The sequence below is a fragment of the Balearica regulorum genome, chromosome 17 (assembly GCF_011004875.1).
Source record: "Balearica regulorum gibbericeps isolate bBalReg1 chromosome 17, bBalReg1.pri, whole genome shotgun sequence".
NCBI lineage: Eukaryota > Metazoa > Chordata > Aves > Gruiformes > Gruidae > Balearica > Balearica regulorum.
This window is the reverse complement of record NC_046200.1, coordinates 249,262-265,022: the sequence shown is the minus strand read 5'-3', so window position 1 is coordinate 265,022 and position 15,761 is coordinate 249,262. Positions and strand designations below refer to the sequence as shown.

The window sequence follows — 15,761 nt, the reverse complement described above, 5'->3', positions numbered from 1 at the left end:
AATTCCTATAATCTGTCCTCTGCTACTTAGAGCTTTTTGTGATGTTGATCTCTGTCTGCTGGGAACTTGCCTTCAAAACTAGAAGAGGTTTTATAGTGTTGCAAAATTTAAAATGTTAAGATGCTAGATTAGAGGGAAAAAAAATAAACCCAAACTCAAATGCCAGAAACTGTTTTATTAGTACCCTTTTAGGAAACAAGTATTTCTAATAAACTTTATTACAAATAACAGTAATTCAGATAGGTGCTGTACAGTTACAGTAACAGGACTACATGAGGAATGTCCTTAAATCTTTCAAAGAAGTTTTTTTAAGTGAAAACCAGCAACTAAATACCCCAATTTACATATAAACCAGAATATCTGAAGTATTGGTTTCTCAGTAAGTCAGTTCTTGTTTGGGTTTTAACACCTCAGAATATTTTATTCGGTAAAGCAGTAAGACATGCTTGACTACCCAAATCTGAAGAAGAGGCTTAGAAATAAAAGACGAACTACTGAATTATCTGAAGAAGTCTGCCGGGGGGAGGAATTCATTGAACACCCTCCTGGTATTTCTCCATCCTTGCAACATCAAGTTGTGTCTAAACATCAAATCTTCTATATATGTTTTTAATTACATTTCAGCAATATATGTTTTAACAGCTTTTCAGAAAGATTAACTTGCTTTTAATTAAACTTCCTCTAAATATACAGGAAGATTTAATAAGCTACCTGTTCATGGTATTACAATGCTAATTTAGAAGACGCTGTTCATAATTCTCATTAAAGTTCTGTTACAGCTCTGAAATTACACAGAATTTTTTTTAAAATTCATCATGGAGTTGTCGTCTTTCATAAAGCTCTGTGTCCTTTTTTTTGGTATTTCTTCCAAAATTAAGCTTGTGAAATTCCTTTTTGATTTCCAGAAAAGACTTGTTTTTTGTCTCAGGAATTACAAGGAAGATGAAAGCAGCAACTAAGGAGCACTCCAGTAAGAACACCAGAAAACAATACTGCTTCAGTCCATTCTGAAAACAACATGTATTTGATTGCAACATATTTCAAGTATAACAGTGGGTTTGGGAAAATAAAAAGCTAACATTGCTGCTCAGATATTTTTATTAAAAGAACGGTCAACCTATCCTTACTTTACATGTAACTTTTTTTTTAATTTTTTTTTTTTAGGTAAGGCTACCAAGTGTTGTGCAATACATTTGGTAGTCTTTTATTAAAAAAAAATAAACTGTTATAATACACACTAAACAATTCACAATGTAATGACAAGTCAGCATTTGCTACTTAGCTGTCACATAATTTAAGATTATATGATTTATCTTTTTTTGAAAGTTTATTAATATTTTTCAATGCTATACATTAAAAAACCCAACTATCTTACTGAGAAGCAGAGTTCAGCCAAGAAGAAAGGACTGTCAAATCAGGGTACTCTGCTGTGTGCTGTTGCTGCCTATTTTGCTCTCAAGAATAAGTGCTAAAACTGAAAATACAAAGCTAGAAATGAAAGCCTGTATTGTTTTTCCCAATAATCCTCCTGATCACAGAACCCTCTGTACGTAAGCTTAGCAGGCTCCCAGAGAAGATGTGAACCACTAGCCTCAGGTACTACTACTTTACTTTGACATAAAAACATAATGCACTATGAAGAAATGTGTTATTTGAATCTCAGTATCGGATTAAGTTTTTCTAGTTTTGATACCTTCTCCATTTTTTTAAAACTGAACATGAAAATTACCCCCATGCATTCCTTTTAATTGTCATTTTTCATGTTTTATTATTTCTTGTTGATATCTAAAAAATATTTTAAGAGGGACTGAATCTAGTTATACTCAGTGGAGATGTAGTGTGCATCCTGTGTTCAAGTGTTACTGTATAAGAAAAAGCAATTTGATGGAAGCTGAGAGAAGATTAAATGAGAGGTGAGGCAATTAAGAAAATGCATTATGCAAACTTACCACTATGAAGGGAAAGAGCATTCCAATTGTGAAAAAACTAATCCAACTAATAGTTCCTCCTATCATGTAAGCAGCAGGACGTGAAGACTGTATAAATAGTTCAGCTGTCAAGGTATTTGTTATGCCACCTGGGAAAACGAGTTTCAGAAACAGAACAGGTTATTATGCTAAATGTCCATTTGCGGTATTTCCAATGCCAGAAAGATTGAGTTGCTCAGTTTCGGGCTATGGGAGACTGAACTGTTCTGATGAGACGAGCTCACTTGCGTTCCTTAGCCAGAGCCTCAGCAGCCTTTCAGTAAAGACTTACTGCCTGGCCTGCACAGCAGAGCTGCTGGCTTTGCCCCCCAGCCCCAGACACGTTCCACCGCTTTAGAACATTCGTTACTGTGTAATACCTGGTCCCAGCCCAAAGCTCAAGATGAAGGCAAATATAGATGTCATGCTCACATAAGGCACCCATGAGTACAGTTCCTGGAAAAGAATGAGGCGGTTTAGTGCAGATTTTGATAATTCAGTTTTAAAGTTTGGCTTAACAGTTACATTTCCTTTTGCTATTTTATTGCAACCAAGACCAATAAGTCATTCATGGCTGTTTACAGCTCTGAAGCAGTACTGTTAAATAAATTAGAAATTAAATATTGTTCATTTAATAATTTTTACTAAATGGACTCTAGTACTTCTGCTGAGATTTATAATTAGTCCTCCAAAGCTAAAAATTTACACCAATATTGAATATACAATTACGTGTTGTTACTAGTTTAACATTTTGTCAGTGTTTACTTTGGTATTTTATACTGATCCCACGAGTTAGCTGTCATTAAGCACTTGCATAGTATGAACAGACTTCTAATCACATTATTTATGTATACATGCATTTCAGTAGTGCAGTAAACAAACACTAGGATTACTACATACATATGAAACTAGGTGCATTAGAAAGACCAAGCCTCAGCTTGAGATCCCATTATTCAAAAGCAAACCGGTAAGTTTACAAGTTACAATAAAATAATTAAGCCTAGGCCTTCTGCCTAATGGCTGGCTCATTCAACTTTTTACCTGGCCTAGCAGCTTACTTTACTCCAACCACAGAAATTACTGTAGGTGCCTCTTCTGCAGCCTGCTTGCCAATCTGTGCAGCCCCTAACTCTGCTGTCCCTCCAAACATCACACCTGCAACGTGACTGCACAGGATCCTCCTGTTTATAGCCAGCTCCATCAGTCAACTCATGTGCGGATAGGGGAAGAATTGCAGCTCTTTAATCCTACCCTTGTCAGATAAAGATTTATCAGGAAACCAAATACTGACTAAATCGAGTTGCTCACTGTTGGAGCTACATCTACATCGTCTTGTTTGGATTACCCCAAGGCAACGCTAAATATTTAGTACATTATGGTCTGCAGATGTAGATTTCCTCTAAACCTTCATTTTGGGAGGTTTGTGGGGCTGCTTTATTTGAGCTGATACAGTATACAGAACAATTTACAATGCATCTCTCTATACTACATCAAAAAGCAAGGCAGGATGTTGCCTTCGCATGGTAAATTTAAGGCACTGTGAATATCTCTAGTGAGTTTCCAATAGTTTTTGTGAATTTACACTTAATCGATTGAAGTGTCCTATGAATTTCAGCATCTTTACAGTATTTTTTGTTTGATTGTTCACTTTACAATTAAGTGACTGAAGTGGACCGTGATGCTTAATATCATCACTATGTAGTATTTCATCCTAAAATTACTTCAAAAGCTAGAATAAATGCTGTTTCATCATCACTTAGTTTTGACAGCATTAAATGCAAGTGCGGCTTTAAGACAAATACATGCCTAAATCTTAGCTGTGAGCATTCTTTTATTTTAGGGAAATATGGCTGCAGAATTGACCAAATCTTTCAACTGCTGTCATTTTTTATGCTGCTGTTTAAACCCATACAGCTCTTATCTTCCAGCTTCTTTTGAGAGTCACAGATTTTCACTCACTATAGTCCTATCATGTAATATAAATGAGTCCTTCTTTACACCTGGTAAGTCAGAGAGAATGTTAAAACAATGCTCCAAAGGGTCATAAGGAGATAACCCCCAATGACGAGGTATCTTCTTCCCACGTAGTCTATCAGTAAGCCCTGTGGACAAGACATCATTTTTCTGTTACTATATTGATCTCATGTTTACCAATGTTCTTCAAGAAGAATCATTACTCTTTATGCTAGGAGGTAGAATAAATTGTTACTCACACAGGTGAGGGCTGTGAGGCATTCGCAAGCTCCAGTGCCGAGTGTCACATATGGGATTTTTTCTGCTGAGATCCCAGCTTGTTCAAAAATGTAAGTTGCATAGAAATAAATCTACAACAGACTGAATCCCGGTAGTTAAATTCTCAGCTGGAAACAAAGTCACGTTCATACTAAACGTACAGCTGAATATTTTATATTGTGAGTTATTCATTTGATGTAAACAGCAAGAAGAATCTGTTAAATTCATGTCTAGGTAAATATATTGCTAGCATAAAAGCAAATGTAATTATTCAACTTATTGAATATAATACCTCACATTCTTAAACCAGACACAATGGGATAAGCTGATCCACCTTTATTTAGTTTTTCAGAAGATGTAAACACAAGTATTAAGTCATTCTTTAAAGGAATTTACATACCAGAAACACAGAAATGAAAAAAATTGGAAAAAAAAAAAAGAGAATCTGAAATAATACAAAAATATTCTCAGTTATCCCATTTCTCTGATCTTCTCTATGTGGATCATTCATGTTATTAAAAGGTTGAAAAACAGATGGATATTAAGTAATTATTTAAGCTGTTTGTATGTATGAAATCTTACAGCATTTATCCCACTGAGCTGTTGGCCCATAGTCATCACAATCACAGTAATGAGCTGCCATCTCACACCACGGTCGGTGAATAATTGCCAGGGCTTCTTGGGTTTCTCCCCATCTAAGGCAAAACGTTCCCGCTGTATGTCTTCCATCTCCCTTCGATACTCTGAAGAACCATGAAATCGCTTCAAAGCTAAAAAAAAAAGAAGAATATAAATTCTCGTACGTCTACCTATTGACCACAACTTTTGGAAAATCATCTCTTTCCATAATGACCTGGCTTTTGCTAGGATATGAAAAGTCTGTTTCAGGAAGCTGAGAAAAAAGTAATTTGTTTTGTAACTTGTTTTTTGCTTGCTGATTTTCCAACATTTTTTGCTGTGGTGGATTTGGAGGTTTCAGTGGCATTACTTTGCTTTTTTTAGAGGAATATCTGACTTTGAAATATTCACCAAGCAAAATATTTTGAAGTGTTTTATATCTGAACCACAAACTTCCAAAGAGTCTTTTCATTAAAGGACATTCTAACCTGTCTGAAGTCTTTTGCTTAAATTCTATGCAGATATCAAGTCTTTTGTTATGTCTCTGTCTGTAGTTTTGCCAGCAGAGCACATTGAGTGAATGGGAGTAAAGATGGTAAGTAATTCTTCTAAGGCAAGTATTATCAGAAGTCATTTGGATGCAAGATTAAAATCTTTACTGATGGTCCTAAAACTTAAGAGTACATAGCATCAGTTCCTCTAAAATCTTCAAGATTAAATATATCATAAGTGATAGTTTGTCTACTTAAGGGCAACAGTAGAACTTTTGATGATCCTGAAAGCAAACTTTCCAAGGCTATTGTTATCATTAACAGTGTAACCAGCTTGAAGCTCTAGCCACTTTTCAGTATTAGTTCAGGAGCAACCACAATTGTTGGAAAAAAACAATCCATGATTATGTTATTTAAAAAAAAAAAAAAAGAGAGAGAGAGGGAAAGACTTGAATATGACATGGAGATTGCAAGCTTCACTTACATTTAAAAAATTACATTTAATGAAGCCCAAACTAGATCATAATCCTAAAGGGACATTATGGTCATCTTGTCCATGGCTTCCAAATTAGACAGAATTAACTCTATAGGTCACTTGTAGTTACTGTGCTTTTGCAGTTGTGATGGTCTACGAATATTTTGGGGCAAGGTAAACAGAGAGATATTTTTATTAGATCAGCTGACAAACTTAGAGGGGGGAAGGAGACAGGCCTGCAGAAACAGATGGCTTTATCTAAAAACACAGCTTTTTTGTCCATTTGTTTTTTAATTACCCATTATAATACAAGATTTCACCTCTCTCTATGAATCCTGCCTCTTTTCTATTTCCTAACAAGCCTAAAGGCTTCTATGAATTAAGCCTCTTTAACCTCCTTTGTTGAAGATCTTTCCACAAGATACACTGTTCTATCTATCTTTTCTAGACAGGCAACAATTCATATGTTCAGCAACAGCACTACAAAAGAATTAACAGAAGAAAAGCAAATGAAGAAATGTTTTTCCTTTATTTATGCATACAATAAAAACTGAATTAAATACAACCCTATCAAATGCTAACAAGGTAAACTTCCTTTGTTCATTTCTCTCCTTTATTTAGCATTTTAAATGGAAGATCCAGGGATAACAAGTGTCATTTTATGTCACTGTGAACTACACCAGAATTATCGTGCCAGGCAGAAGTAGAAAAACTGAACAGATTTCTGAAAAATATGTGATTGAGTATTTTATTTCTGTTCAGATTTGTACATTGGGATCTATTTTAAGTTCTTCTGTCTTCTCAATTTCATTACTTAGTTATTATTTTAGAGAGGGTCTTTTCATATTTAGTTAGCAAACCTTCAAACTGAATTAATTAATCAGACCTGCTTACTTATAGCGACTAATACTTTACTCTTTGAAATATTATTGCACCAGGTCTCTCTGGGAAGTAAAATGCTATGCATGGTATGTTGAGGATACAAATGGCCTCAGCGCCTCCTGTTGGCATTCTATTGTGAAAAAAAACCTCTTGTGATACTTGGTTTCTTCTTGCAGTATAGAGAACTGTGTAAATTCAGGATAAAGAAAATCACAACTAATCTGAATTTTTGTCTTTCAAATCCTTCTTGTAGCGTGTGGGCTTCACTTGCTCATTTATGCAGTACTGCACAGCTATCACATTGCAGTTATTTCTTGAGTAGGGTTTGAATAAAAGGAGAAAAATCATAGACCCTCAAAGATAAAGTGAAAAATTTAAGCTGTCATAGTTCTCCCACTTGATATAACAGGGGGGGCAAAAGTATTTAAAAGATAACTAAACATTTAGAAAATAGAGGGTAAGGCATTTTCTGCTCAAATAGCCAATGAATCACTTTTTTAACATCACCTCTTTTTCAGTAAAAAGATCTCTAATTTTTCACCTACTTATGCTGTCTCCTTTTATTATATTTTTATCTCCTTTTTATTATATTATTTCTTACAGGAGAAGTACAACAGTATCACTGAATGGAAGAAAGTATCTGATGTAACCAATACTTATCTGTGACATGACCTGAGAAATGAACAGTCCAGTAAGAGGTTAAGTAGTTCAGGTATGTTACTTCATCCAAGAGAAAAATTATTAAACCGTCAGAGATTTCATTACAGAGTAACAAAACATGAACATACATTTGAAACGAGATAATGAAGTTTTGTTCACAATCCATTAGAGACTCCTGTCGTGGTTTAGCCCCAACCAGCAGCTAAGCCCCACGCAGCCGCTCACCCACTTCCCCCTGCCCCCCACCCCGGTGGAATGAGGGAGAAAATCAGAAGAGTGAAAGTGAGAAAATTCATGGCTTGAGATAGAGACAGTTTAATAAATAAAGCAAAAGCCACGCACAAGCAAAGCAAAACAAGGAATTCTTTCCCCACATCCTGTGGACAGGCAGGTGTTCAGCCATCTCCAGGAAAGCAGGGCTCCATCACACGTAACAGTAACTTGGGAAGACAAACGCCATCACTCCAACTGCCACCACTCCACACACCCCCCATCCTTCCTCCTCCCCCACCCCCTTATAAGCTGATCATGACATCATGTGGTATGGAATATCCCTTTGGGCAGTTTGGGTCAGCTGTCCTGTCTGTGACCCCTCCACTTCTTGTGCACCCCCAGCCATCCCGCTGGCAGGGCAGTTTGAGCAGCAGCAAAGTCCTTGACTCTGGGTAAGCACTGCTCAATAACAACAAAAAAATCTCTGTGTAACAAAAACATCTCTATATTATCAACACTGTTTTCAGCACAAATCCAAAACATAGCTCCATACTAGCTACTATGAAGAAAATTAATTCTATCTCAGCTGAAACCAGGACAACTTCTGAGTTCTACAATCCCTTTTTCCATGTAAGCTCACTGGAGGAAAAAACATGGGCCAAAAAGCACTAGGCGATGTAGCTGTGCTGCATTAATAAAGAGAAAAGGAGAATCTGGAGGGAAATACACTCATTCTACCCTTCTGAAGACACAGAGAAAGTATAAATGCTGTATGTTACCTTTGGCGCAGCTCAGCTCATCACCTCTGTCAATAAGAAGGTATCTGGGACTTTCAGGAAACCACGGCAGGAATAAAAGTTGGGCAAATGCTGGGAAACAGCTGCTGGATAGCAACAAAGGCCAATACTTTTCTCCACCTAATAATTCCCTGGGAGAGGTGTGGAAAAAGAAGGAAAAAAAAACCCAAAGTAATTAGCTATTGGTGACTATTCAGAAGACTTTTGGGAGCAAGAAGTTTGTCCTTCGAGAAAAGTTCTCTTTTAAACAGTTACCTACATCTTGTGAACCTCAGCAGAAAGAGGCTGGGAAACTATTTTCCAGCCACTCTGAAATCAGGTTTCACTCAAGAAGAGATACACAACACTACTTTCCTGCTGCTTATGGTGGTGTTGGTCCTAAGCATTATTTTCAGGTTTGCCAAAGCAATGTTTTCTAGCAATGCGGGAAAGTAATAGCATACAGACTTCAACTTAAGGGTGGCAGCAGCATTTCCATCTGCCTTTGAGAATCATACCATAATTTAGGATAGAAAGGAACTCAGAAAGCCATCTGATCCCACCTCCCATTCCAAGCTGATTGAATGAGAAGGTGTATTACATAGAAAGGAACCATTAAAATTGGTACAGTTTGAATCAGCAGGATAATGTGTTGTGAGCAATGTAAACTTGTTAAAATAGTATTAAAAAAAAGTGTATTGCATCTTAAATACTGACCCTAGATTATGCAGTCTGAAGTTTATATTCTACTTTATTTTGTAGCACTTCATACCTAAAATGTCTAGCAAAATCAGTTAATTCAGAAGCTAGTGATAAGGCAAAAGAAAGAGAAGTCTAAGTGCTTTTGGTAGAGGGACAGAGAAAAAACAGATAATGTGCTGCTACTCAGGGTATTAACAGTTGCTCTTAGGGCAGTGGAAAGCTTCTAGCAGACTTCATGAAAGAAGCTTTTCATCTTGAGGTTGTGCAGTCTCCGTTCTTAGAACTTTTTAAGATACAACTGGATAAAGTGCCTTGCAACTTCATCTGGTCTCACAAGGGACAAAACCAGCATTAGTGCTACAATACAGGAATTAAGAGTCCTTTGCTCTCAAGTCCTGTCTAATGAATGCTCACTGTCTCCAGCAAGAAACTGGCAGAAAACGTGAACTCAGCATAAATACCTGTTTTACTGATGCTGTTCTGGCTGACCCATCTAAACTGAGAATACTTCCCTGGGGAGACAGTACAGATGGTTTGCAGTCATAGGAATAAGGTGACAAAAGCTAGGTTTTCTTCATACACTTAGACCTTCATGTGAAGTTGATTCACTAATGCTACAATGGCCACAACAAGTGCTTTGCAGGGAGCTACAAGGAATTGGAATGTTTTACATGCGAGTAATGCAAGGCAGGAAAAAAATGCATTTCTAACCTCAAACCAATTATTTGTCCTGTCAGAATCCCCCCTGTCAGAAAGATGGAAGTGCCCATGGCCATGCCACCTCTAAGATGTTTTGGGGCAATCTCCCCAATATACAGAGGCTGCACACAGATCCCAATACCTGCAAGTAAATGGAAAAACATTTTCCTATTAATAGATTTTGCTTTGAAAACAGTTACTAAACCAAAACATGTAGGAAATCAGATTTGGTTAATTTCTCTATTAATTTAGCTGCCTTCAGATTCCAAGTTAGACTACAGAACATTTTTGTCATCCTATCTACAAAGCAGCATACAAACACATATCATAATAACTAAAGAATCAGCAGTAACAATCATTTATCATTCACCATAGTTTATTGAAAGTAGGAATAGGAAATCATTCACCTGAATTTATGCCAATCAAAAACCTTCCAACAATCAGTAACTCAAACAATCCTGTTGGAAAACTGATCCCCATTAAAATGCAGGCCAGTATTGCTAGAATATTATTCATCAAAAGAGCTCCTTTCCTGAAGAGGAGGAAACAACAAAAAAACCCCAAACACACCATTACAGAAATCTGCAATAACATGTTTTTTAAAAAGTTTTCATTTCTGATAATATGGATAAAATGGGCTTTATACTGAAGAAATGTGCTATTCACTGGAAATCAAGTCACCTGATACAAGTATTTACTCATACTAAAAAAAAAAAAAAAAGTGAAAACATAAGGATAATCCATAAATATGACAGAAATGCCTTACAAGGTGGGAGTGGGGTTTTGTTAATTTATGCTATATCTATACAGAACACACATGAAATGTTACAGACTATGTAGCATGTCCTTACTGGCATGAAGGCTGCAAATGTGGATGGCAGACCTGTGTTTCCTACCATACAGTATGTGCATACTCCTACTTAGATTTCAATAAATGTAATGGAAAGACTAGACTCTAGGCTATAATTCAGGGCTTATCTTCTAAAGTTACATTGGAACAAACTGTAAAATTCTACTAAATAACTCTGCTTTGAAGTGAAAAACATTTATAGTCACCTAAGGTACATTTTCTCACACTCTTTTTGCATTTATTTACTTTATATTCCAGTGAGAAAGTAGGAAAGGAAAACATACTGCTATATGCCTGCTGCTATAACTCACCTGCCTAGCCGAATTGCCATGCTGCCTCCAATAAGGGCTCCACACAGGCCTCCAAGTGAAAATATAGAGGCAATGACAGACCAAAGAAAAGTCAGCAAATCTGGATTTAGTTCCTTGTGATAACGACTAGTCCAGGTTTCATTTAAGAACTTGTGTATATGCTGCAGTAGAAAAGAATGATGAATGTATAGCATTGTGTGTAGCCCTACAGCATAGGACTATAAATAACTTGCACCTCAATCCTGAAAAACAATTCTGGGAACCAACAAAAGATATCATCTTAGTTGTATTATACGAAAAACACGGATGACTAGCAGAATCTTCCTTGACCACAATACCATTTCCTACTCCCCATACATCTAAAAGACTGCTGAGCAGCTTTGCTTTTGTACTATATCTCAGGAGAGGCTGTATTCCGCTAGAGGAAAAGCCATCTTTCCATATACCACTACGAAAGAGCTTTGAGGTCTTCCTGAATGAAGGGGGGGGACAGGGGGGATGGGTAGGTCCTACTGTTTTTTAGGAACAGAGGTCTCATGTAACCTAACAAATTTTAATGTCAGGAGACTGATTCTGGCACTTGGTTTAAATCTTCCTGCCTTAGCGTAATCCTACAATTCATAGTAAAATCCCTTTCTGCAACTCTAATATTCCTCTGCCTTTCTTATAGTATTGACAAACTCTTAAACTGTTATTCCAAATGCTTGGTTTCCTAAAACGTGTCTTTAGAAACTCTTGAACTGACACGTATCTGTAATCAGAGGCTCTTGTTCTTAGCCAGCAAACAATGACTTAACAGAAGAACGAACTTCCTGGACTCTCCCTCTGTTTCCAGCATATTACATGTTCACTCACAAACAGCTTATTTTAACCTTTGTAAAAATCATATGATGTTGTAGCAAATTCAGTCTTCACAGTTTCACAAGAAAATAAATCAGCTGACAGCAGAAAATTATACCCACCACTTTCACAAGACCATTTGCTCAGATCCTCTTGAGTCATCCACAAAATATGCAGAATCCTCAAGGCCATGGCAATGAATGCAAAAATAACAAGTATATAAAAATACCTATGAGATACTCGGACACTAGAGATGCAACTTTTTGACTAAGTGAAGATCCTTCTTGGTAAGCTGCCTTGTGATGGACAACTGCAACTATCCTTTCTCCCTGTTATCCAGTGATAGGACACATGGGAATAGTTCAAACCTGCATCAGGGGAGGTTTAAACTTGACATTAGGAGAAATGGTGGTGACATTTTAAAGAAAGGGTATTCAAACCCTGGAACAGGCTTCCCGGAGAGGCGGTTGATGCCCCAAGCCCCGTCAGTGTTTAAGAGGCATTTGGGCAATGCCCTCAATAGCAGGCTTTAACTTTTGGTCAGCCCTGAAGCAGTCAGGCAGTTCGACTAGATGATCATTGCAGGTCCCTTCCAACTGAAAATGTTCCATTCCATTCTTAATGTTCTGGGCAATTTTAGTCAAGAGTGTAACTGGAAGATGTTACTTATTCATTCAGGTAATCCTTCTAAAACAGACTTTAATAGAGGTATTTACATGGCATATTTGGCACTTTTATCTGATGCAGAATACCTCTGATGGGAGGTACTCACAAACAAATCCACATGAAATCATTTTGGAAATCAACAAGAATCCTTCATAGGAGAGGAAGCCTGCCTTGGTTCCTGCTGCGATGGCAGTAAAAGTGCATTTAGCCTCTCGGCCAGTTAGACAGGATACCTCCATTACTGTAAAACAAGAGACAATGTTTTACCTGGGTGGGTGCATTGATAATGGAAACATTATACCCATACTGAAAGGTCCCTCCAATTCCAGCAGCACAAACAGCCAGAAACAAGGTCCAGCTGGGTAACTAAAGAACAGAAAAGAGTAACAGGCATGAAAAGAGATAGGGCCTCAAACCCACAGGCATGTAATATCTAAGAGAAAATCATAGTGAAATATATCATGTATTTAGTTTTAAAAGTGAAAGTATTTGTTTAGAAAACTACATAAACTCTCAAACACCTGCAGCAGGAGAAACATTTCCGCCTGGCTTTGGCCATGATCAGTAACATTTTTCAGAGATGCAACAACTGTAAATATACAGATTAAGTGTGGGCAACACAACCATTGTACTGCTGACGGCATATTTACTGAACTGTGTAAGTGCTTTTTGCATGAACCACACTGCTCACGGTGCCTATTTTTTATGAAAGAATGTTAGGACTGTTTATGTTTGGTGTCAGAGGCACAATGACTCAGTATAAGAATTAACAAAATCCCAATTTCTATGACTCAGTATAAGAATTAACCAAATCTCAATTTCTATGACTCACATTTCATCAGAGATGTGAGAAATAACAATTATTTTATTTCCCTGAGCAAGTCCCTAAGTTGATTACTGGATGTCTGCAAGTTAGCAGGTGGTAAACCTCAGTATCCTAAATCACAACATATTGTTTACTGATAATGGTATTCAATCTAAAGTTTATTAGCATGTATTTTTTAATTTTTCAGTATTACCTAGTTACAATCCTAAATCAGTATTTAGGAACTAAATTAATATTTTCACAGACTCATAGGTTTTAAGGTCAATAGAAACCACCATTATGATACATTCTAATTTCTAGAGAGTCTAACTGGTCATAAAACATTATACTTTGGATGAGGTCTCTGGGTGAGAGAAGACCTCGAGAGGTTTATACAGTGTCTGGTTTTTGGATGTGATGCTTCTTGACTCTCCTTTTTATTGAATATGATAGTACTAAAACTAACATCCAGTTGAAATGTTTAACAACCCTTTCATTAAAAATCAGGTCCTAATTTCATCTCATAGTATCTTTTTGTCTAACTTCAGCTGTACACAAAAATATCTCCTATATTAAAGGCACTTCGGTGATCAAATTTCCTCTTCCTTCATAAAGACTGCACATAATTTTTTTGATAAGCTGGTGCTCCCTTAATTTCTCATTGTAAGGTATGTAGACTAGTTCTTCATCATTCTCATTCTTGGACAATTTCCCACAAATGTTGAGTTATTCCAGGTGCTATACTGTGTTCTGAAAGAGCTGTGTCTTTCCTGAAGGTAACTCATAAAAACTTCATTCAGGACTGAAATTCAGAAGAAGTTGAAATTGATCTTATTAAAGTAAAATCCAATTAATAGCTTCTTGCGGTTTCCCGAGAATAAAAAGTGTTTCTCTGAACGCAAAGCAATGAATTCAGAGTAATAAATAAGGGCTGCAGCGAGTACAGTAGTAAAAATAAATGTAGAGGTGGTAAATATAGGCACCGCACACTCAGACCTTCCTATTAACCAAATACTGTCAAGGTATTTTGTGTGTCTCATGGGTACAACCTAGAATCTAGAAGAGACAGAAAACAAACAAAAACCCCCACAGAATCATTAACATACATCACATAACTTACATTTTGTTATGACAGCTCCATTCTTCTTCCTGCACAAATCAGTCTGCTCATTACATTAATGTCTTGTGTCACATTGGAATTTGGGCCCTGATTTCTTAGAGCACAGACAACAGCCTTATATGCTCTGTAAGCTACGTAACTCCTCACAGTTTATAAGGACTTTTGCCTCATTTCAGAAACATGCCGCAAACAAAATTCAATTTACATTCAATGTAAAACATAAGAATCAGAAAACATGTTTTTACAGCTTCCATTTGATGACACTGCTAGCTAAGGAAAATACAAAACTTTACAATCTAATGTATTTTTATTTAAAAGTAAACATGAAACCATCAGAGCATTTCACATTTGTGCATCACTGTTAAAGCTACAAACTCTCTGCAGGACCCATCTTCAGAGGGCAAGACAGTTCTGCTTACCTTGCCGTGCGTGCTAGACCCTCTCAGCAGGGGCTGGTACTCCATTCTTAGCATGGGCTGAATTTGATTTCCTTTGCAAAATTTAGTAAACTACACTACAGGAATAAAAGGTGCCAAAGAAATTAAGTTATTATTGTATTCAAACACAGATTTTTGTCTTCCATCTCTAGCCATTGGGATTCTTCTCAATGGTTCGCGACTTTTTTATGACAGAAACGTCCAACTTTCATAAAGCCTTACAGTAGCTTATGGGGAGCTTTCCCATGTTTAATACCACGGCACATACACCTTCTTCTTTTAAGTCGGAGCAGAAAACACACACGTTAGTCACGCGCTAGCCAGAGCTTTCAGCTACTAAATCAAACGACAGGGCGATTACCTTGCGCTTTGGTGTCATACCTCCCGACAGCTCACGACTGCAGCACTTGCTCGCTGCTTCCCCACGGCCACAGCCCACAGAGCAGGGCAAAGCTGCAGACCGAGCTCCTCATCTGACTGGGATTTGGCTGCTTCGCGGGCGGCCCGCCCCAGCCCGGCGGCCCTGGCTGCCGTCCGCGAAGATTACGCCAGGCCGCAGACAAAAGCGGGTCTGTCTCGACGCTCCCTCGGGAAGCGGGGCTTTGCCGCTGCCGGCGAGGGCTGGAGCCTCCCGCTCCCGGCGGGTACAGCCGTGCCTTGCCTGACCCCGGGGATCCGTGCTGCCCCATGGCCGCCATAGCACCATCGCGACCGCGGGGCCGGCGAGGACTTCACACCCCGCGGGCCGCCGCCGCCCGGGACTACAGCTCCCGCCACGCCCCGCGGGCCGCCACGGCCCGGGACTACAACACCCATAATGCCCGCGCCCGCCTTCTCCAAGCGTGGCGAAAGGCCTGGAAAGGACTTGGGCTCTGGCGGTGTCGTCCAGCTCCGGGCCCGGCCCGGCCCGGTGGTGAGCGCTCCGCGGCGCGGGCGGGCGGGCCAGGGAGCCGGGGCTGGCAGCTGTTGTCTGTTGTTGCGCCGGGCCGGGCCGGGCCCCGGTGGTGCCCGAGGCGG

General features: G+C 38.4%; 2 protein-coding genes across 12 annotated transcripts in view; one reads left to right on the top strand and one right to left on the bottom strand.

Moving 5' to 3' along the window:
• CCDC117 (coiled-coil domain containing 117) overlaps positions 1-15,761 on the top strand; it is a 50,797-nt gene that overhangs the window by 27,832 nt on the left and 7,204 nt on the right. Inside the window, exon 1 of one of the 3 annotated variants that reach the window (XM_075769920.1) lies at positions 15,548-15,657. The exons of 1 other annotated variant lie outside the window; for it this stretch is intronic. In XM_075769920.1, coding sequence (XP_075626035.1) covers positions 15,562-15,657 — 96 coding nt within the window. In that variant the 5' untranslated portion in view covers positions 15,548-15,561. Of the gene's footprint in view, positions 1-15,547; positions 15,658-15,761 lie in introns of those variants that run through there. One more of the 3 variants, XM_075769919.1, reaches the window with a different exon arrangement.
• On the bottom strand, positions 156-15,244 carry LOC104642863 (solute carrier family 2, facilitated glucose transporter member 11-like). Of its 9 annotated transcripts, XM_075769911.1 has the most exons (13): positions 15,106-15,221; positions 14,727-14,821; positions 12,650-12,748; positions 10,877-11,037; positions 10,123-10,247; positions 9,728-9,857; positions 8,318-8,466; positions 4,782-4,969; positions 4,181-4,291; positions 3,968-4,069; positions 2,348-2,423; positions 1,950-2,077; positions 156-1,007 (listed from the first exon to the last, which is right to left on the bottom strand). In XM_075769911.1, the coding sequence occupies exons 2-13, from the start codon at positions 14,778-14,780 to the stop codon at positions 804-806; spliced, it is 1,527 nt and encodes a 508-aa protein (XP_075626026.1). In that variant the 5' UTR covers positions 14,781-14,821; positions 15,106-15,221; the 3' UTR covers positions 156-803. The 9 variants fall into 9 exon arrangements, with proteins under 9 accessions (XP_075626026.1, XP_010310296.2, XP_075626025.1 ...); XM_010311994.2 differs by lacking the exon at positions 14,727-14,821 and having other exon boundaries at positions 15,106-15,244; XM_075769910.1 differs by lacking the exon at positions 15,106-15,221 and having other exon boundaries at positions 14,727-14,894.